This window comes from Vipera ursinii (genome assembly GCF_947247035.1).
Source record: "Vipera ursinii genome assembly, chromosome: Z".
NCBI lineage: Eukaryota > Metazoa > Chordata > Lepidosauria > Squamata > Viperidae > Vipera > Vipera ursinii.
Window position 1 is genome coordinate 107144765 of NC_139517.1, and position 24409 is coordinate 107169173.

The 24409-nt window shown below is 38.6% G+C and overlaps 1 protein-coding gene across 1 annotated transcript; it reads left to right on the top strand.

The window, feature by feature from the left end:
• Nucleotides 1-2555: 2555 nt before the first annotated feature.
• Nucleotides 2556-8365, top strand: STEAP2 (STEAP2 metalloreductase; the record flags this gene model as incomplete). Its single annotated transcript, XM_083376107.1, has 4 exons — nucleotides 2556-3047; nucleotides 3861-4388; nucleotides 6782-6946; nucleotides 8081-8365. The coding sequence occupies 4 exons, from the start codon at nucleotides 2556-2558 to the stop codon at nucleotides 8363-8365; spliced, it is 1470 nt and encodes a 489-aa protein (XP_083232233.1).
• Nucleotides 8366-24409: the final 16044 nt, after the last annotated feature.

The following is a 24409-nucleotide window of genomic DNA, read 5'->3' on the forward strand; positions in this document are numbered from 1 at the left end:
TGATAATTTGATTTTAACCTCAAATGGGACTAAGAAGCTTGTACATACATTTCTGGGAAGAGAGGACAAATGGAAGTTTTCTGTTTTCTCAGTAAGCTACCAGTGTCCTCATAATAATAAAATAGAGTTCATTTAAAAAAATATAAAGGGAGTTTAGAAGAGTGTTGATGAACACGAATTGGGAAAAGGTAATGTAAAGAGAAATTACCTTTTCCCAACTCCTGTTGATCCACACTCTTCCAGACTTCCTTTACTTTTTTGTAAAAAGATTGGACTTGGGGTGCATCCAACTCTCTTGTTGAACTGCATGTGGCCCAGTGATTACTCCGTTTGCATTGGTATGCAAAGGTTAAAGCAATAGCAATAAGACTTACATACAGCTTCACAGTGCTTTACAGTCCTCTCTAAGCAGTTTACAAAGTCAGCCTATTGCCCCAACAATCCGGGTCCTCATTTCACCAACCTCGGAAGGATGGAAGGCTGAGTCAATCTTGAGCCTGCAGTACTGCATTCTAACCACTGTGCTACCATAACTCCTATCATGTTTCCCTGAAAATAAGAGCCGGTCTCTCTTTTTTTTTTTTTTTGCCTCCAAATGAGGCACCAGGTCTTATTTGGGGGGTCTTTTCCACTCACTTCTGGCACTGACAGCTCCATCCAGCTGGCCCACTTTTGTGGCTGAAGGAGCAGCTTCATTCTGCAGCTGAAGATGGGGCTCCGGCCTGTATTTCACAGTCAAAGGCCTTTCTGGACGTTTTCGGCTACAATGGCCTTCTGGAAAGGCCTCTGACTACAAAATGCAGGCACCGGGATGACGCAGAAGAAGTGGACTGGTGAGCAAAGGCTGGCTGCAAGGGCAGCTCCATACCCCCACTTCATGATTTTTAGGTGTGTGCCTCACCCCAAAACTAGGGCTTATTTTTGGAGTAGAGCTCATATTAGGGCCAACCCCAAAAATCAAGGTAGGGCTTATTTTCGGGTAGGGCTTACTTTTGGGGAAACACGGTAGCAATCCTTTTTGGACTTTCTGCTCGCACCAGGACTGAAAAGATGTGTAATGGATTTCTTTATAAATAAGAGATGGGATATTAGATGAAGAGATAAATGTTGCAACCTTAAAGGGGTGAAGAGTTACTAAATTTGTTTATACTTTTGATGAATATTGGATTTATTTCTTTATGTATTTCTTTTTACTTTTTTGTTCTCTCTTTTTCTTTTTTTCTTGTTCTTGCCATAGGCTAAATAAATAAATAAATTTCTTGCACTTGTTATTTTCTTTCCTTTCCTTTCTTTGTTTGGTTTACATTATATTTTATTAATATAATCAAAATTCTTAATAAAAATTTATACACAGAGACAAATGCACTAGACAATCCATGCCCAATTGGATCTTTTTTTTACCAGATTCCTCAATGCCTTCAACACAGAGCTTCTAATATACTGTCTTCGCTGGAAAAATTGGGATATATTCAGAGATGTATCTGCCTTGAACAGTATAGCACAAACATCACCACAGCAAATTTTAATGAATTTTTCTGTGGTATAAACAGATTTGCGATTATGTCATGATTATGTTTATATCATTTTTTTAAAAAACAAAATTGGCCAAATTTCAATCCATGGGAGTCATTGGTCCCAGATTTTGGATGAATTCTACAAGTTTGGCCATATTTGTTCAAAGTATTACTGCATTCATTGTTATAGAAATGACTAGAATATATTATTATGTAAAAGTAAACAGTTGAGGCTGTATGTTGTTATCTTATTCTACTCTGAAAAGTCAGAAGTTAACGCTTTTCTTTCTTTTTCCCTTTTACCCTGCACTTTTTTTCTCTATTTTCTCTATTTTTCACCTATTTTCCCACTATTTTTTTCTTTGCTTTTTGATAAACTAATAAAAAATGGAACTCAAAAAGTTTAGTGCATTACTAGATAGCAGCAGAAGTATCAATATAAAATATGAAATATAATTATGTGTGGGAAGTCCTAGTTAGCCATTACAATAGCAGCAGTGATCACATATTGCAATACTGTTGTTTTTATCAGTTACCATTTTTTATTTTGCAGCTTAAAATGAAATATATAGATAGCAACTAAATTCTTCTCCAAATATAGTATATTTTGTAAAGGTGAGGCCTACTTTGGCAGACAACTATATTCCTGAAGAATTCTCATGAAAACTTAACTTTAATTCTAAAATTGTGCCACAAACGCTCTCTGAGGTTGTTTTTTTTCCATAACTAGGATTGACATTTGTTGAATACTTTTCTCTGTCTAGTGTTTTTTAGTCTACATATATGGAGGGCTAGAATTAAAGCCTATTTTTTCCTGCTTATTTTTACAAGAGTTAGAGAAATTTCCTTTCCAGCTTTCAGGAGAGAAATAATGTCTTTCATATTGCAGATGTGCATGTTACATCTCATTCTAAATTTTATGTGTGTATTTGTGTAGGAAATTTGTTTCAATATATATCAGTGAAAAGTAATTGTGTAGGGTATTAATTGTATGTTTCTGTTTTCTTTTAGAAAATATCCTTATAATTTATGTGTCCAGATATGGAATCAATTTCTATGATGGGAAGTCCTAAAATCTTAAACGAAACTTTCTTACCAAATGGCAGAAATTACATCAAGGACACCAGTAAGCTTACAATTGGCATAATTGGAAGTGGGGACTTCGCTAAATCTTTGACAACTAGGCTTATCAGGTGTGGGTTTCATGTGGTAATAGGAAGCAGAAACCCTAAATTTGTGGCGGAATGCTTTCCCCATGTTGTTGATGTCACTCATCATGAAGATGCTATAGCAAAAACAAACATAATTTTTATTGCTATACGCAGAGAACACTATGCAGCTTTGTGGGACCTCAAGCATCTACTTATTGGTAAAATCCTTGTAGATGTCAGCAACAACATGAAAATTAATCAGTATCCAGAATCCAATGCAGAGTACCTGTCATCCCTTTTCCCAGATTCCTTTGTTGTTAAAGGGTTCAATGTTATTTCAGCATGGGCACTACAAGTAGGACCAAAAGATGCAAGCAGACAGGTAAGTTATGCATTTCAGCATTTAAAACAATGAAAATGTTACCTAACTATCTAGTACAAACATGACAAACCCCTTGAAACTTCTGCTACAAAATGCTGTAATTTTTCATATGAGACTACATAAAAATGAAGTGAGATTATTTCTCATCTTCATAGTATAGCAGCTTCAGCATTCATTTTTATCAGGAGGCAGAGGAGAGTTTCAGATTGAGAGCCTCATTTGGTCTTTGGTTGGCTCATCAATCTACAATCAAAAGTGGATAAGTCCAGAGCAAAAGACGATTGGACAACTTGCCTTCAATTTAAATAAAACTGAAGTAAGTATAATTAATGCGGCTAGAGTTGTTTGAAAATAATTTAGAAGAAACGTTTTGGATGAATAAATACAGCACATACAGTATTTGCTATACATTACTGTGCTTTTGTAGCAGTCTGAAAAAAGATGTGTCTGCTTTAAGAGCAAGATACTTTTTTGAAATTATTTTAATTATTCACCAGTTTACTAGTCACACTGCATGTATTTAATACCTTGCACTTAGTATCAATACTTGGTGGAGCTCAAAGACATGTATCTTAAGATTTGGGGAGTTGTATATGGTCCTGGGCAATATATTTTGCACCCTTGACTTATATAACGTAAAATAAAGATAAAAATAAAATATAGATAAAATAATTACAGATACCTTTGTAAATTGTGAGATGATGCTAGGAAAGTTGAGATAAAGATAATTAGAGGAAATCTCATACTTACTCTACATACATACCCTAGTTTGACTAGACCATGTAGTCATTGATTGTTTTTATTTTATTTTAGGTTTACATATGCAGTAACAGCATTGAAGCTCGAAATCAAGTTATTGAACTTGCTCGTCAGCTCAGTTTTATTCCTGTTGATTTGGGCACTTTATCATCTGCAAGGGAGATTGAAAATTTACCTCTTCAATTGTTCACCCTGTGGAAAGGACCAGTTATAGTGGCTGTTGGCCTAGCCACCTTCTTTTTTATCTATTCCTTTATTAGAGATGTAATACATCCTTACGTGAGAAATCATCAGAGTGATTTTTATAAGATTCCTATTGAGATTGTGAACAAGACATTGCCAGTTGTTGCAATTACTTTATTATCTCTAGTGTATTTATCAGGGCTCCTGGCAGCTGTTTATCAACTTTATTATGGTACTAAATACAAATTGTTTCCATCCTGGTTAGAAAACTGGCTGCAGTGTAGAAAACAGCTTGGATTACTTAGTTTTTTCTTTGCAACAGTTCATGTTGTGTACAGCCTCTGCCTGCCTATGAGGAGGTCAGAACGATACCTATTTTTAAATACAGCTTATCAACAGGTAAGGAAAACATCCTTTTTGGGTCAGGTAATTCAGAACACCCTGATATTGCTGCAAGTGTGATTTTTAATTTGAGCTGTGTTGATCATTGCTTAGACATTTCTTCCTGCATGAAAGAAACATTCAATTATGGTTTTTAAATGTGTTAACATTTTATACTATGTATAGTCACCTAATTAATATATACCGGTAATTTACTGCTTGGATTTGATCTAAAATGCATGCTGAACTTTTTCAAATAATAATAATAATAATAAACCTTTATTGTCAAAGTACAACATGTGTACATTGAGATTAGCTGAGCCTCCCCCTGTGCTCTCTCCCCCCAACACACAGTGACAACAAACCCTCCATCCCACCACACTATGTGAACCAACTACACCACACACCGGCCTCCCAAGTCAACTCTGCATAAGATTACATCCCATTCAAAAGCCTAACAGCCCACGGATAAAAGCTGTTCTTCAGCCTGTTGGTACGGCTGGCTATATTCCTATATCTCCTACCGGATGGTAGGAGAGTAAAAAGATACCGTCCAGGGTGTGAGTCATCCCTGAGAATCTTCCTCACTCTTCCAAGGCAACGAGCCCTGGCGATGTCATCCAGTGGTGTCAGGGAACAGCCCACAATGTCTTGTGCTGTGCTCACTACCCTCTGTAATACTTTCCTATCCGCGGCTGTCAGACCGGCATACCAAACCACAATACCATACGAGAGGACGCTCTCTATGGTAGACCGGTAAAAGAGGGTCATTAGCTGTTGTTCTACCCTGTTCTTCCGCAAGATCCTAAGAAAGTGAAGCCTCTGTTGGGCCTTTCTAGCCACCTGGGTTGTGTTAACTTTCCAGGTCAGATCTTCACAGAGGTAGACTCCCAGAAATTTAAAGGAGGGTACTCTCTCTACACAGTCCTACCCGATGTAAAGTGGGGCAGGTTCCTCTTTTTTTCTCTGGAAGTCTAACACCATCTCTTTCGTCTTGCTGATGTTTAGGTGCAAGTTGTTGTTACTACACCATATGGATAGTTTTTGTACCTCCGCCCTATATGCTGTCTCATCCCCACCTGTAATAAGACCCACCACAGTTGTATCATCTGCGAACTTGATTATCGCAGTGGATGGGTCAGATGATACACAATCATAAGTGTATAAAGAGTACAGGTAGGGGCTAAGCACACAGCCCTGTGGCGTGCCGGTGCAAAGCTTCAGGGGGGTGGACAAAGCAGACCCGACCCTCACTGTTTGTACCCGATCCCTAAGAAAGTCTTGAATCCAATCGCAGATAGCGGGGCAGAATTTCAAGTCAGTCAGCTTCTCGATGAGAATGCTCGGCAAAATGGTGTTAAAAGCCGAGCTGTAGTCAACAAAAAGCATCCTGACGTAGCTTCCAGGTTTCTCGAGATGACTTGCTACAGAGTGTAAAGCAGTAGCTATGGCATCGTCTGTCGACCTATTTCGCCTGTAGGCAAATTGATGTTTATCAAAGTCCAGTGGGAGGCATGTCCTAAGATGTTGTAGAACCAATCTTTCGAAGCATTTCATGACTACAGACGTTAATGCAATAGGTCTGTAGTCATTCAGGCACTCAACTGCAGTTTTCTTGGGGACTGGGACAATGGTAGCTGCCTTCAAGCATGATGGTACACATGCCGTTTGCAAGGAGATGTTAAAAATCCTTGTCAGGACCCCTGCTAATTGATCGGCACAATTCCTAACCACTATCCCCAGCACCCCATCTGGGCCTGCGGCTTTGCTGGGATTCACAGCCTTTAATACAGCTCTCACTTGGTGTTCACACAGGGTGAGTGGCTGAGAGTCAGAAGGCCAGCCAGCAGAGGCTACGGGGTCTGGTCTTTTAACCTCGTAGCAGGCGAAGAAGATATTCAGCTCCTCAGCCAACAAGGCATCGGTGTTTGCCATGCTCCTCGCGCTGCCCTTATAGTTGGTTAAGTGCTGCAGTCCCCGCCATACTTGCCTCGGATCGTTGTTCGCTAAATGGTTCTCCACCTTATGTAGTGATGAATAATAATATATAAAATATTACTTATTTCTTTAAATAAATTGATTTAGTTTCAATAACGTTCGCCCTTTTGTTTCTGAAAACTGCTCACCACTCTCCAAATGATCAATTTAGAGCTATAAACAAACTATTCAAAATAAGAGGAATTACAATTGATTTCTTAATTTGCATAATTTATTCTTCTAAACATAGAAGGGTCAGATCTACCAAAGTTTTTAAAGTCTTCTTTCTTAATTAATGAACTCTCTCCTCTTTGCTCCCATTCATGATAGTTCACCAGGCACACTTTAAAACCCATCAGATATTCTAGTTAATTTTCAAGAATTTTCTGTACATGTGTTAAAAATGTTTAAGATTCCTCAATCTCTTTCTCCAGGTCCATGAAAATATTGAAAATTCCTGGAATGAGGAAGAAGTATGGCGAATTGAAATGTATGTCTCTTTTGGAATAATGAGCCTTGGGCTGCTATCTCTGTTGGCTGTGACTTCCATTCCATCAGTAAACAGATCATTAAATTGGAGGGAATTCAGTTTTATTCAGGTATGTATTATACTGAAATACTAAATCTAATCTAGCACAAATCCTTAGTAGGCATTCAGTATTGAAAGGTTCATGTTTTTGCAATCTAATATTTTTTTTTCAAAACAGTACCAACTGTAGGACTTATACAAACGCTATAAAAAGCACAACTCATTAATTATCCCAAAGACCTTCATGATGTATGGGAGAAGAAAAACTTAAATCTTTTGAGTATTTGAGAGTAGGAGGGTATCAGAATGCCGTCCTCTGGCGGCGGCAGCCTGCAAACGGGCCGTGGCAGCTTTCCAAATGAATGGCGCCACTGCCCTTTCGGGCGGAGGTGCGCGTGCACCTCTCCAAAGGTTTGGAGAGGTGCGTGTGCAACTCCGCCCATTCAGAGAGATGCATGCGCACCTCTCGGAATGGGCGGTGGCACCGCTCATTTGGAAAGCTGCTGCGGCCCGTTTGCAAAGCTACCGCCGCCAGAGGAAGGCGGCAGCCTGCAAACAGGCCGCGGCAGCTTTCCAAACGAGCGGTGCCACTGCCCGTTCGGGCGGAGGTGCGCGCGCACCTCTCCAAAGGGGAGACCCGTCACCGCGCAGATGCCACTTTTTGCGGCTCCCACTTTTTTGTTTGTGTGATGGAACCGGTTCCAAGTGGCTCTTTTCCTTTTTCCAGTTGCCGACCCCTGGTCTAAGTTGTATTGCTATTGCTATTCCAAACACATTTTAGGAATACATAAGAATTATACATGGAAGATATCTGCTAATTTATGTATTATTTATTGATTTGTTTCCTTGCTTGTTTTGGGGAGTCTTTATGTAAAACTATGCTACTATGGCATAAAACTATGCAATTTATTCAAATAAACAAACTCTGTTTCTTGTTTTACTTTCTAACAGTAGAGCATATCTCATATTTTGTACTAGTCTGATAAAAATTGAAAGGTCTTTCCAATGAGAGGTTCAATATTTAAGAAGCTTCCATTCATTTTTCACTTTCTGTTTGTTAAATTGTAAAAGTTAATTGTATATATGTTTAAACTATATAAATAGTTTTAAGTTTTTATAAATAACTTTTAATGGTTAGCTATAAGTGCAAATTATCATGTCAGCATTTTAATTTATATTTGTTTTTCATCTTCAAATCTCAAAGTCTACACTCGGATATGTCGCACTTCTCATAAGTACTTTCCATGTATTAATGTATGGATGGAAAAGAGCCTTTGAAGAAGAATGCTACAGATTTTACACACCACCAAATTTTGTTGTTGCGCTTGTTTTGCCTTGCGTGGTAATTCTGGGTAAGGTAATTTTGCTTCTACCATGTATAAACAGGAAACTGAGAAAGATCAAAAGAGGATGGGAAAAAAGACAATTTATAGAAGATGGAAATGGATCTGATTCATATCCCTCACCAGAAAGAATTACAGTCATGTGATCATACAATGAAAACATTACCACAATATTTGTCCCTTTAAATGTCTGTACCTAATACTGTATAGGTTTTATTTTAGACTGAAATATCTCAGGCATTGTGATATTATCAGAATATAAGCAATACAGATGAAGGCAGACACTGCATTTCCAGCATATAACTACTATATTTTGAAGGATTTGATTTGTGGGATATTTAAGCCACTCCTGCCATTCCAAGACTACAGTTTTAAACAAAATTAGCAGATAACAGGTTCCACTTAATTCAGTAGAGTTTATTCAGGATAAATCTCTTTTGAATGGATTTGCTTGCAACTAATTAGATATAGCTTCACTTAACATACAAGACTCAATAAAGGGCCACAATCACATATATACAGTCCTCTTAAAAGTTGTCAGCAAATTATAATTACTCTTCAATAATACTATTAATGACCATTTTAAATTAATCAAATGTAAACCTTTTTATTTATTGGGTGTGACTCACAACATTTAAAATAAACAGTAAAAAACTAAAACAGCATGTAGCTATTCTAAAACCATGATTATAAATTCAATAAAACATAAATCACAGCTAGTAAATATAAATCATTTATCCATTTAATACAGCCATTGCTAGTTCTCACCACTACAGCAGACCCCTAAAGACAATGGCACAACTAACTCTTCAGGTCCTTCCTGAAAGCCAAAAGAGTAGTTACCAGTCTAGGTTCCTTATTCTGGTCCTGCCTATTCATTGGGAATGGTCTGTCATACAAGGCCAAATCTATTTCTTGGTTTAAACTAATGTTAAAGCTATTTTAGATTTCAGCAGTTCAAGAGATACATTTACTATACCAGCTTTTACCTATTTTCTATTTTACTTTCTGGCTTGCATTCTTAATGCTCTGATTAGGCTAAAGATGAGACATATTTCATATCAGTATCTGATATCATTGGCAATTGATATTACTGTTAGCCTTTAGATCTTCTGAAGTGTTTTTCCCCTCGATGCAGCATTCTCTGGAGTCAAAGGTGTAGCTGAATCTAGCCATTATTTAAATTTCATATTGTACCCAAACCAAACATATTAGGAACTTTAAAAAGTTAAGCAGTGCAACTGGGTCGGAGCACTTTCACTGGATCCAGATAAGGTCATTCAAGGCCATGTTCTCCACTTAAAAGAAAGGAAAAATGAAAGTGCAGTTACCTGCTAAAATGAGAAATATAAAAGTGTACAATATGGTGGTTCTTCTATTTTGAATCTGGGAATTTCCTTGCTTCAAAACTGAGAAGTGTATTTAAAAGTTTTTATTTGAAAATCTTAAGAAATCCATTATAAAGTTAGTATTTATACCTTTGTTATAATTAAAAGCTGTTAATTTCTTTTAAATGTAAAAAAACAAACGAACATAACTGTTGGTCAGTAAAGGAAATGCCTAGTTGAACAATAGCTTTATTAAGATTCAACCAAAAAGTGACAAATGTTGAGTTCTCCAGGACTGTTCAACAAGCAACATATTAAAGCAGATAGTTAAAAAAAAAAGCAGTCAGGTGCTTTTGTGTTAGGTGTCTCCCCTGCCCCCCATAAATGGGATAGATTGAGAGTCAATAATCTCCGTGTTAAGAGTCTTGGGAGTGAATGAGATAATGAAGCATCTGGGGGGGAAAATGCAAGCCTAGACAATTCCAAATACCTAACCCTAAACCTGACCTACACTGTGTTTTATGCAAGGAATAGCAGCCATTAATTTGTTTCTGAATGCTAAGTGTAACCTAACATGCTTCATCCACAACTTCCATCTTAGATCAATTTAATTACAGACATCTGGTCTTGTTTTTGGATTTTTTCACTTACCCCTTATTGTCTTATTGTAGGATTTTATTCAAATTCTAAGAAAACTTGGTAAGCTTAAACAATATTACATAATATTGTGAGTGGTACCTAGCTATGGTTTTTGATATCTAAATTAGCCAGAGGATTGCCATTAGCAGACAGAATGAAGCAGAACTATGTGCGAAGCATCTAAACTAAATATAATGATGGCTGTTTAAACAATAACTGTTTCAATTACAAATATAGCAGGAAATATATGTAGATGTAGACTCAATCATCCAGGTCAAAAGCATGTAAAAAGGTTTAATCACAGCATTATTAAATTTAATAAGCTTTATTATTATTACATTTATACAGTTTAATAAACTTTGGTCCAGTTGCCATGATTTTTTGTTCTTAGCAGGAAAAAAATAGATTTTTGAGGGCAGCCAGCAATATATCCTATTCTATGATAAATATGATAATTTATCAGATTACCAAATATAATCCATATTTTTCATACATACCCACAGTCACAAAATTTCACTCAGAACAACTGAAATATAACAAGTTTTAATTTATGGAAGCATTTTCACAACTCTTATAGATAGTAAGGATACTATGAATGTGGAACATATGTGGAACAAGCTCTAAAATATTAATCAAATACAATAGATCTAAAGCTTCCATTTACATCAATATATCATTAGGTATTCCAAAGTAGAGATGCAAAAGTCTAATATTTATTTTCTTGATGTATAGATGCAGATCACTAGAATTCAGCAGCCATCTTATTTACATCTTGATTCTGATATAGTGATACATAAAATTGATGGAAAAGTACCAATGTAAATTATCTTGCCTTAACTTTCAATAGTCATAGGCAATACCTCCTGGCACTCACTTATCTCCATACTGAGAGCTTTTGAGTAAAATGAAGTATTCAAGTATAACATTATTCTTAACATAATTAAAAAGACTAAATTCTTTGGAATACACCAACGTCCTGTTGGCTACCTGTAATGTTTCCTGTGATATTAATAGTATATTTTAAGTTTATTGTGCTTTATTAAATGTGCTATTTATTGTGTTTTCATAAAGACACAATCACTTTCTAGAATGAATCTGCTAAAACAAAATGTACATAAATGGATTAATATTAATTCCATTTTTGAAGCTTCAGTTGTAGGTTTTTAAAACATTCAGTATCAAAATCTGGATCATTATTCTGTTTTTTGCTAACATGTCCCTTGCTTCACCAGTTAAGTATGTTCTACTATTGCCATTTAAAGTCAGTGAAGATCCTGAAATGCACAGCCAAAATAAATGTTATTTGTTAAGTTCTTTAAAAATCTGAAGCAACCTTCTGTAATTTTATGGTACATCATCTGTACAAATATTTTTCTAAGGAGAGTAACCAAGCAATCAAAATTCCAATGAGCCGCAAAAAGTGGGCCCTGCACTAATGGGAAAATGCTAGAAAGAAAAAATAATGTAATACAGTGTATTGCAAAATTTTATCAGTATTGCAACTACGGAAACAAAGATTAACCTTACTACTGTGTTTCCTTGAAAATAAGATCCGGTCTTACTTTCTTTGGGGCTCTGAAGCACTAGGCTTTAGTTTCAGGGAGGGCTTACTTTTTTCTGGTACTGGTACCATTAGGCCGCAAGTGCGCAGGGGTGGGGCGGGCCCTGTGCATGGGGTGGAGAAGCAATGCGGTGATGAGAGTATGGTGGCGGATCAGGTACAGTACCGGTGTGGCCGTGGTAGGTGGCGGAAAGAGCACTGAGGTGAGTCAGCTGAGATCTGGAATGCTGCCCCACCACTGGCTTGCCAGGGCCCTTCGCCAGCGGCTGCCAGTGGAACCATGCTGCCCATGCCTCCATCTTTGGGCTGCTGAGTGCCAGCCTGCATGCCTACTTGGTGCAGGCACCAGGCTGAGGGCTGAACCTGGTGCTCTTGGAGCCCTGGCAAGCACTGCAGCTCTCATACCAGCTGGGCGCTTTTGGCCTCTACTGGCTGCTTCCGCTGGATCGCCTTTTGCCCAGCCGGCTGCTGCTGCTGCCACCACCATAAATTGAGTTGCAGGTGGTGGGTGGGATGGAGTTGCTTCCCTCCGCCTGCTAGACATCTGCCAAAGCCATGCAGGATAAGATTTCCGTGTCCCCCCACCCAGATGCCCTAGCCTCCCCCAAGCATTTTTTTACTAACCTTTTCTGCTGCGTTGCGTTTCTCCGTTCACTTCTCAGCCTTCGCTGCATGTTTGTGGGACAAAAAAAAGTTCAATTAGACTTTCTAATCGTGAGAAGTTAGAAAGTCTGATTGAACTTTTTTTTGTCCCACAAACACAGCGAAGGCTGAGAAGCAAACAGAGAAACGCAGTGCAGCTGAAAGGCAGATCAGTAAAAAAAATGCTTGGGAGTGGCTATTGCATCTGGATGGGGGGCGGCAATCTTACCCTGCGTGGCTTTGGCAGGTGTCTGGCAGGTGGAGGGAAGCAACTCCAACACTACCTGCCTCGACTCCTCCCCTTATGGTCAGGCCGAAGGCGATGTGGCAGAACCACCTGGTAGAGACCAAAAGCACCCAGCCGGCATGAGAGCTGCATTGCCAGGTCCGAAGAATGCCAGGTTCAGCCCTTAGCCTGGTGCCTGCAGCACCAAGTAGGCATGCAGGCTGGCGCTCAGCAGTCCAAAGAGGGAGGCATGTTTGGCAGAGTTCCACTGATGTCCACTGGCGAAGGGCCCTGGCAGGGCGGCACTTTGGATCTGGGCTGACTAGCCCCATGCCAGGCAGGAGCAGCCCGGCAGGGTGGCCCAGAGTAGCACGGCCAGGAGGGCAAAGACCCCCCCACAAAGCAGTACTGGCAGCCACTTGGCAGCCACATGGCATCCAAAACAGCTGAGAAATGTCCCAGCAGCAGTAGGGCCACTCGACAGGTCAGGCGGAGGCTGGGGCTTGCCAAGGGTTTGGTTTGTTGCAGCCGCAGGTAAGCAGATGGTGGGATGGAGAGGTCGAGGCCAGCAGTAGCCAGTTCCACCAGCGGCTGCCGGTGAAGGCCCCTGACAGGCCAGGGGCAGGGAGGGCACTCCAGTGATCACACATAAGATCTGGGCTGATTCACCCCGCCCTGTGCTAGGACTTACTTTCGGGGTAGGGCTTTTATTAGGCCCACCCCCCAAAAAATCAGCTGGGGCTTGCTTTTGGAATAGGGTTTACTTTTGGGGAAACACGGTATGTCTTCATTATCATCACAATTAAATAGTGTACATGTAGTTTCTTCTCATCCTTTCTAAAATAATGGCAAAATGCCAGGTATATGTGAAAAATGTATTCACTGCTCACCATCACTGTATATTATTTAAATCAACAGAGTGGAATGCATATTATTTTGAATTATTTTTATATTTTAGATTAGATTTGCAGTATTTAAATGCTTTTTGTAACAATTATTGCATAGTAGATAATAAAATGTTTAAGTAACTTTTCTATCATTAAGAAGCAGTGTTTACTAATATTTATAAGGCCAGCAAGAATAAAAAGCAACACTGATATTGCTATTATACCTATAGAATGGAAGTTTATATAAATGAGAGATAGAATTATTTGATTTGCTTTCTTCTGTTTTTATTAAAGCTGGACTGAATTTGTTAAAGCAGCAACATCTTTTTTCAGGTTTAAGCAATTGCTGTGCTCACATGATGCTCAAACACTTTTGAATTATTGTTGATGGGTATATAGCCATGCCTACTAGACTGGTACAGTTATTATATGAATTATATTAAATAGGAAACAGTAATGAACATAATTTTATATGAAACATAAAGGGCTAATCTCTTATAAACTAATTTGATTTTTTTAGAATATACTAAGTCAAAACTCTAAAAAATGGAAATGAAAGAATTATCCCAATCAATTAAACAAATCAATTTAAAGAGAAACTTTTAAATTCTTGTATTTACCCGCCATTTCTTGCATGATTTTTTTCTTCCTTTAGCTATGACTGACCTAGTATATACTCTATCAGTGCTTTTTTTGTAAAACAAAAAAAAGGTGCCGGAACTCACACATCATACAACCTGCCTTGCCTACCCTACAAGATTCCATCCAAAAAAGGTGCCGGAACTCCATTCTGAGCGTTCTATGACAAAAAAAGCCCTGTACTCTATGCTAAATTTCAGGTGGTTGTTGTAGCTCATCTTAAATTTCATCATATTTAGAATATTAGATGTTAAAATATTTTACTTTCATAGTTGTGCCATAGCAGGCTTGACTTTAGACAACCTATTAATATAAGTGGGTCATGACTAAGTCTGGGATAAACTCAAACATCCTTATTGGTTCACACTTTTCCTGCAATTTTCTTAAATATATTTAACAAATAAATTAGAAATATGGTGAAAAAGTAGCAGAAAGGGTAATCTACAGAAACATAAGTAAACTATCACCAAAGATTCTAAACATTTATCATCCTAATTATATGACCTTATATTAAAACTATCCACATAAATTCAAATTGTTTTCTAATGTGAGCCACCAAACACTTTTTTATTTTGTTGTTTCTGTTCTGTGAGTGGAATAGCTAAAGCTGAGTAAATCCTCAACCTAGTACAAAGTACATGTAACAATTATCAGGGCTGCCTCATGCTTGACCTCTGTGTAATGTAAGATATCTGTAGTCATTATCAGACATAACAAGAATTTTTCAGGGTTCATCTGACCGAAATGAAAATAAACATTTCTACTGTCCAAAGTCCATTAGGCATGGAGAGCTATAACAAATTTAAATAAATCAATACAATTCACAATGAAGGAAATTTGATCCATATAATTTCCAATAATATTTATAATAAACTGTTGATCTCTTGTTCCACAATAAGTACTGTATATTCCACATGAATTAAGTAATGCTATCTTCTAAATATATTTGGAATCAGATTGATTAGATTCTCTGAGCTGTTTTCTAACCATCAGACTCCCACAAGTGAATTTATCACTATATGCCCGAAAAATATAAATACTTATGCTACAAACCTTACTGCAAGTCCAGAATCTTTGATTAATAACATTATATTGCACTTAGTTGCAAATGCTCTGAAAATATTTTAACACTATATCAGAAATTTTTAAGGAAAGTGTTCTTACAGAATTAAAAGCAGTTATTTTTCATATTAAAGAGAGATTATTGTATTTTAAATATAATTCCAAATAAGAAACTTCTATTTTTAGATAAAATAGCCACACTGAAATATAAATATGCTACACAGAATGTTACTGCATATTGACTGCAGTTTTCAACCCACAAATGTACATTTTCATATGTATATGCCTTAAAAGCATGCAAAGTAACAGAAGGATTGCAACCCAATTTATGCAGTTCAAAGTGAGTCAAATATAGTTCAAAGTGAGTCTGTAGTATGACTCTAAATTAACCAGTGTTCCTAGAATTAATACTTTTGCTAGATACTCAAATTTAATGGCCAGAATGTACATAAGTGTATGTTAATTATTATAAACTGGTCCTGCTCCAAGTTTATTTACCAGTGTTTGACTGAAGATGAGTTTTTGCTTAACAGAATAACAGAGTTGGAAGGTACTTTGAAGATATTCTAGTCCAACCCCCTGCTCAAGCAGGAAGCCCTATACGGTTTCAGAAAATGGTTGTACAGTCTCTTTTTAATCTCTTCATTTCTTCTTACATGTTCCTTACTTTCTCTGTGCTCATTTTTCTTATATTATGTTCTGTTATAACAATTCCCAGGGCTTGTTAAGCAAATTCTGATTATATCTGACCTACCATTACCTTATAATATTGTCAAGCCATATACTGACATTATGATTTATAGCAAAATGATAGATTTATTATAACTTGTAAATTAGACTGTAGAGTTTATTTTTTTCCATTTGGATTTACCAGAAATGTGTGGAAATTTTCCACTGTGCTGTGTGAAATGAAGGAAAGTATATAAGCAATTTAATATTAATACATTGCAGTATATTATCTAAGATCATTGTTAAGACAGGCCATTATACACACACACACACACATTGTCAATGAAACTAGTATTATTGCCATATATTTTGAATTGAGTAAAAGCCATATAATAAATATAAATTGTTTATATACTTTTAGAAATCTTCAAGTATTTTCAATTTCTAAAAAAGTTTATCATTACAATGCATTATAATACTCTAATGGAGCTTAATATATGTGTGATATCCAAAATAAAATTTCTATGCATAATCTAATCTGTATAACTAACTCTGAACTTTAATTTGTCATAGTTGTAATTGATTTGTTTCATTCTGTGTTTAAACTGTGTCTTGGTTAGTGTTGTTCAGCTTTTAATTTTACTGTTTACTGCATCTAGAGCAGGGGTGCCCAACCTGTGGGCCGCAGCTTACTGCCGGGCAGCGCCTGCTTTGCCACCAGGCTACATAAAGGGTTGGCCAGTGCACGTATACACATGCATGTACTCACCCCCCCCCATGCTAGCACCACCCCAAGCATCCTGCAAGCACTAGCATCACCTTGCCCAAGCATCTCACCGGCACTAGTGCTGCCCCAAGCATCCTGCCAGTGCTAGAACCGCCCCCACCCCAAGCACTCCACCAGCACTAGCACCTCCCTGAGCACCCCACCGGCACTAGCGCTGCTCCCAAGCGTCCCACCAACACTAGTGGTGCTCATAGTGTCCTGACAGTACTAGCGTGCCCCATTTGCATGTGCACATATGCTCACACACAACCCATTGTGTGCACATGCACAAGGTTCATTTTTACACATGCATGCATGCATGCGGCCATTTACACACGCACACGTGGTGCTTGCTTTCCTTTCTGGGCTGCCAAATCAAAAAGGTTGAAGACCTCTGATCTAGAGAGTACATTAGAGTTGAATTTATGTCAGATAAATTGTTTTGTGATTCCACTGCATTTTAATATTTAGTGTCTAATTGACTGTACTTGTATAAATTCTGAAATGTGTGCACATTCTTGAACAAATGTGTGATGTTACAATCATAATAAACTTCCTTGTAAAACAGATTTTATATGTTCAATTGAATTTTTAATTATTTACTATGGATTATATGATGTTCAATCAAATAATGTTGGAAATAGTTTACTGCAACAAAAATGCAATATGAAAATACAATATCATATCAATGAAACACAGCAACATCATCCTATGAAATATAGCTACATCATCCAATTGATAGCAGAAAGGTTCCTATAATTATTTGGGTGAAGGTATAGATGGGGAACTCATCAAATTTGCAGATGACACCAAGCTGGCAGGAATAGCCAACACTCCAGAAAATAGACATAAGATACAGAAGGATATCAACAGACTTGAACATTGGTTACTATCTTAACAAAATGAAATTCAATGATGAAAAAATAATATTCTACATTTAGGGAAGCAAAATCAAATGCACAGGTACAATATAGGTGGTACCTCCCTCAATAGTAGTAAAGTGAGAGGGATCTTAAGAGTCTTTGTGGACAATCACTTAAATATGAGCCAATACTGTGCTGCAGGTGCTAAAAAAGCCAACACAATTCTAGGCTGCAATAATGAGGGATAGAATCAAGATCACGTGAAGCGTTAATATCACTTTATAATGCCTTGGTAAAGACCACACTTGGAATAATGCTTCCAGTTTTGGGCACCATAATGTAAAAAAAATATTGAGACTCTAAAAAGAGTGCAGAGAAGAGCAACAAAGATGATTAGGGGACTGGAGGCTAAAACATAAAGAACTGTTGCTGGAATTGGGTATGTCTAGTTTAATGAACAGAAGGACTCGGGGTGACATGATAGCAGTGTTCCAATATCTCAGGGGCTACCACAAAGAAGAGGGAGTCAAGCTATTCTCCAAAGCACCTGAGGGCAGGACAAGAAGCAATGGATGGAAACTAATCAAGGAGGGAAGCAAACTAGAACTAAGAAGAAATTTCCTGACAGAACAATTAATCAGTGGAACAACCTGCCTCCAGAAGTTGTGAATGCTCCAACACTGGAAGTTTTTAAGAAGAGATTGGATAACCATTTGTCTGAAATGGTATAGGGTTTCCTGCCTCAGGTCACTAGAAGACCTCCAAGGTCCCTCCAACTCTGTTATTCTAATCTCTTACTTTTTTGTTCTATGACTCTCCATCCTTTAGAATACCAGTACCTTCTAGGCTTGAGAATTTTAAGGATTAGCTAGATATGGGGTGGAAGTGTTAAATTTGTTGAATGACATATGGCTGTGGTTATAAAACAGAAACATTCAGACATTCTAGGATAGCAAGATCATGAAAGGAATTCTTGAATCCATCCTTTTAACAAGTTTCTTGTACTCTCTAAAGTTACAGCATGGTCATATTAGATGCACAATTAGGAAGACCCTAATGCTGCTCACAAAGGTGAATGACCTCTGTAGATTAATGAATAATCATTAATCAATTACAACTCAGGCTACAATACTGAGGTAATCCAACATTAAGAATAAAAGCTGAAGAAATATGTCTGATGTACGTTTTCCATTTCACTGAAGGTTCAAAAGAATAGAATAGAGCTGGAAGGGAGCTTGGAAGTCTTCTAGTCCAGCCACCCTCTTAAGCAGGAGAGCTTATACAATCTCAGACAAATGACTGTCTAGTCTCTTCTTTAAAATTTCCAGTGATGGAGCACCCACAATTTCTAGAGGCAAGCTGTTCCACTGGTTAATTGTCCTCACTGTCAGGAAGTATCTCCTTAATTCTAGGTTTCTTCTCTCTTTGATCAGTTTCCAACCATTGTTTTCCGTTCTTCCATCTGGTGCTTTGGTAAATAGTGACCCCCCTCTTCTATGTGGCAGCCTCTCAGACACTGGAATATTGCTATCATGTCTCCCCTATTTCTTTTCTTTAGACTAGCCAAACCCAAGTCCTGGCAGCTGTTCTTTGTATGTTGTAGTCTCCAGGCCTTTGATCATCTTAGTTGCTTTTCTTTGATTTTTTTTCCAAACTCTCAACATCTTTTTTGTGATATGGTGACCAAAATTGGCTGCAGTATTCCAGGTGTGGTCTTACTAGGGTTTTATGAAGCAGTACTAATACTTCACGTGATCTTGACTGTATGCCTCTGTTATGCAACCCAGGATTGTATTAGCTTTTTTGGCGGCTGGTGCACACTGCTAGCTCACAGTTAAGTGAGCATCCACTAGGACTCCAAGGTCCCTCTCACAATCACTGTTTTTAAGCCTAGTCTGTACTTGTACCTTTGATTTTTCCTGCCTAAATGTAAGACTTTACATTTTTCTTTTCTCCACATTGAAACTTATTTTGTGGGACAGGCTTATTGTTCAAGTTTGTCAAGATCTTTTTGCATCCTGAATTGTTTCAGAGACCTCTCACATACTGACCTGTTGTTCCCACTTCAAGTCTGAGCCTGGTGCTGATGCTTATGAAGAACACTTTATTGAAGCGCTCCAAGAAAAGGGATCCTGGCCAAAATGCCAAGGAACCTCGAACCAGAGTTAAGAAATCTTTATTCTTTTCCATTAAGACAGAAGGCGGGATAAGGAGGGATATTTAAGAAATATCATCTAATAAACATTTTGGTTGTTGTTGTTGTTAGCTGCGAAGTCATGTCCGACCCATCGCGACCCTATGGACAACATTCCTCCAGGCCTTCCTGTCCTCTACCATCTTCTGGAGTCCATTTAAGCTCACGCCTACTGCTTCAGTGACTCCATCCAGCCACCTCATTCTCTGTCGTCCCCTTCTTCTATTGCCCTCGATCTTCCCCAGCATTAGGCTCTTCTCCAGGGAGTCCTTCCTTCTCATTAGGTGGCCAAAGTACTTGAGTTTTAGCTTCAGGATCTGGCCTTCTAAAGAGCAGTCAGGATTGATCTCCTCTAGGACTGACCGGTTTGATCGCCTTGCAGTCCAAGGGACTCGCAGGAGTCTTCTCCAGCACCACAGTTCAAAGGCCTCAATTCTTTGGCGCTCAGCCTTTCTTATGGTCCAACTTTCACTACCATACATTGCAACTGGAAAGACCATAGCCTTGACTATACGCACTTTTGTTGACAGGGTGATGTCTCTGCTTTTTAGTGTGCTGTCTAGATTTGCCATGGCTTTCCTCCCCAGGAGCAAGCGTCTTTTAATTTCTTGGCTACAGTCCCCATCTGCAGTGATCTTGGAGCCCAGGAAAATAAAATCTGTCACTACCTCCATTTCTTCCCCATCTATTTGCCAGGAATTGAGAGGGCCAGATGCCATGATCTTGGTTTTCTTAATGTTAAGTTTCAACCCAAGTTTTGCACTCTCCTTCTTCACCTGCAACAAGAGGCTCTTTAGTTCTTCTTCACTTTCTGCCATTAGAGTGGTATCATCTGCGTATCTTAGGTTGTTGATATTTCTTCCGGCAATCTTAATTCCAACTTTTGATTCATCTAGCCCTGCCTTTCTCATGATGTGCTCTGCATATAAGTTAAATAGGCAGGGCGACAGTATACAGCCTTGCCGGACTCCTTTCCCAATTTTGAACCAATCAGTGGTTCCGTGTCCAGTTCTCACTGTTGCTTCTTGACCCGCATATAGGTTTCTCAAGAGACCAATAAGATGGTCTGGTACTCCCATCTCTTTAAGAACTTGCCACAGTTTGTTATGATCCACACAATCAAAGGCTTTAGCATAGTCAATGAAGCAGAAGTAGATGTTTTTCTGGAACTCCCTAGCTTTCTCCATGATCCAGCGTATGTTGGCAATTTGATCTCTAGTTCCTCTGCCTCTTCGAAATCCTGCCTGCACTTCTGGTAGTTCTCGATCCACATACTGCTGAAGTCTAGCTTGTAGGATTTTAAGCATGACTTTACTAGCATGAGAAATGAGTGCAATGGTGCGATAGTTTGAACATTCTTTGGCACTGCCTTTCTTAGGAATTGGAATGTAAACTGATCTTTTCCAATCCTGTGGCCACTGTTGAGTTTTCCAAATTTGCTGGCAAATTGAGTGTAGCACTTTTACTGCATTGTCTTTTAAGATTTTGAATAGCTCAGCTGGAATACTGTCACCTCCACTAGCTTTGTTGTTGCTCAGCTTTTCTAAGGCCCACTTCACTTCACATTCTAGGATGTCTGGCTCGAGGTCAGTGACCACCTCATTGTGATTATCAGGGACGTTAAGCTCATTCTTGTATAGTTCTTCTGTGTAATTTTGCCACCTCTTCTTAATCTCTTCTGCCTCTGTTAGGTCCCTGCCATTTTGGTCCTTTATCATGCCCATTTTTGCATTAAACGTTCCCTTCATTTCTCCAATTTTCTTGAAAAGATCTCTGGTCCTCCCTATTCTATTGTTTTCTTCTATTTCTTTGCACTGTTCATTTAAGAAGGCATTCTTATCTCTTCTAGCTATTCTCTGGAATTCTGCATTCAATTGGGTGTATCTTTCTTTTTCTCCCTTGCCTTTCGCTTCCCTCCTTTCCTCAGCTATTTGCAAAGCTTCCTCAGACAGCCATTTTGCTTTCTTGCATTTCTTTTTCTTTGGGATGGTTTTGGTTGCTACCTGTTGTACAATGTCACGAACCTCTGTCCATAGTTCTTCAGGCACTCTGTCTATCAGATCTAATTCCTTAAATCTATTTGTCACCTCTACTGTATATTCAACAGGGATATGATTTAATTCATACCTGACTGGCCTAGTGCTTTTCCCTACTTTCTTCAGTTTAAGCCTAAACTTTGCAAGGAGAAGCTCATGGTCTGAGCCACAGTCAGCTCCTGGTCTTGTTTTTACTGACTGTATAGAGCTTCTCCATCTTTGGCTGCAGAGCATATAGTCAATCTGATTTCTGTGTTGACCATCTGGTGATGTCCATGTGTAGAGCCGTCTCTTGGGTTGTTGGAAAAGAGTGTTTGCTATGACCATCGTATTCTCTTGACAGAATTCTATCAGCCTGTGCCCTGCTTCATTTTGCACTCCAAGGCCAAACTTGCCTGTTATTCCAGTTATCTTTTGGCTTCCATTTTGGTAATGATCTAATAATTATTCTATTGGTCTCTACTCAAGCCTGGGCTAATGAGTTGCTGTTATCTAATACATATTCTATTTGCTGCAAGCCATCTCTATTTCTAACTTTTAGCTGAGGGCTGCAGGATGCCTAACTCTTTATCAGTTTTCTAACCACCAAGAATTGTTACAAGCTTTACACCTGCATATTCCCTGTGAATAAGCATTCTTTGTTCTTGCCAGACAAACTCCACAATTACAGGCTTCCCAATCTCCTTTCAAGTATATGCCATAACCTTGCTTTGTTTTGGCATCCTGCACACCATACCCCTTCTTTAAATCTGAAAATGATTTAATTTTCCAAGATTCACCCAACACCAAGATCTGTGTACTGAGACCCCATAGTTTCCTTACAGGTGGAAAGGCAAAGTGGAAGGCACTGTAATCACAACAGGTGATTAAGAGAACAATGACTATACCCACCTGTGTCATTACTAACCAGCTGAATTCAGGTAACCAGCCAATGCCACCAGCCTTCTCATTCTTTCATGGGGGTGTGGGGGGGGTGTGCAGCTATCTTTGCTATGTGTGCAGCTCAGTTTTGGATTTCCTCTGATTTGTCTGTAATATACACACAGCATTGTTGTCCAATTAACACACACACACCTCTTTTGGATGCCAATACCATTTCTAGAGCCAGTCCATTCTGAATTATTTGTCATGTAGCTTCTTATTGCTTTGTTTTTCATCTAGCTCATCATTCCATCTCTCTTTTTTCACTCAGATTATCAGAAAGTTTTCATGGTGCATAAGATTTGCATGACTGAATGAACATGAGATAAAATAAATATACTAAAGTTACACTTCTAAATTCACCTGGTATTGTTGAGTGATGTTCGCTTTGTTCTAGTTTTGCATTTAAAAATTTCTAACTATGTTGCAATGAGCAAACCTCGTGTAACAAAAATTTGTAGCAAGATCTTTTGGAAGACTGTTTTTATGGCACATTTTCTAGGTCCTGTAAATTCTTAGATTTAAAAGAAGGAAATTGGAGGGTGCCCTTTACTCCTAAATTGTGGTTAGGAATGGATCTCTATTCTTCTGATTATTTGTGATCCGATGGAGGCTGTTCCATAGGGATTATCTGTCAGATTCCATTTGTTTTGTTGTATCTTTAATCATTTTTGTCGGCTTATTTTTATGATTTTGCTTTTTTTCCTTTTTATTGTGTGTTTATATTGTGTACTCTACAGAGTCACACTGTTTGAGTTAGATGGTCTTATAAATTCTGAAAATAAATAAAGCCAAAATGACAAAGTATGGATTCACATTGCAAATCCCACCAATGCCACATAGAAGTGGAGGTAGAAACTGTGTTATGGCCCCCTACACAGATTTATGGCCAAAAGCAACAGGATACCTGAAGAATAACTACAGAAAGGAAATACATATGCAGCATTTCTGAATAAGCCCGATGGTGTTGCAGACATGTCATGAACTAATTCAGGAAAATGACTTAATAGCATTTAGGGCAAAATAATCACTGCCAGGGAAAATGATTCTCTTCAGGACTGAGAATCTTCAGATTACCTTAAGTCACTTTCCACAGTCAGAATCAGAGATTTTGAGACTTCTACAGAAAGTTTTGCTTTTCTTCAGCAGGGAAGAAAAAAATGGCAAATTCTTTTAAAAATTACGATGATTTCTCACGTTTGTATGCGTGTATTTCTGACCGCAGTGAGCTGGGAGAACCTTTCCTCTCCTTTAAAGTTCTCCATAACACTGCTAAAGTCGCTAAGGTCCCTAGCCAATTTCGCGGTATTATTAGTGCAGCAATGTCGTTTTGGCGCCATTCCCTTAAGGTGCCTTTCTTATGGGCAATAAGCATTCTTTGCCTCGAGGGGAGACTGGATCCTTTGGGCTTTTCCCTTCCGCAAAACACCTTAACCTAGCGGCGTCCTGGTAGGGCACATGATAAATAACCAAGCAGCTGAGGTGGCGGCAAGGACCAATAATTTCGGGGTTGCAGGCCGAGGCCTCTTTCCTGACTTTCTTGCAGTGGACCCATCGCCATAGCTGAGGGCTTTGATCGAAGGCCTTGTTCCTCCCTCCCTTCGCTGAGTTCGGTTTTCCTTCGCCTTCCGCCCGCTCCTCCCATGGGGCTGCTAGAACCAGCCGGCTTCTCTCGCTGCCATGGCAACGGCGCCCTCTTTGTGTTTTCCTCAGTGTGAAGCAGCACTGAAGCCTGAGTTGCCGAGCCTTTCGGAGCC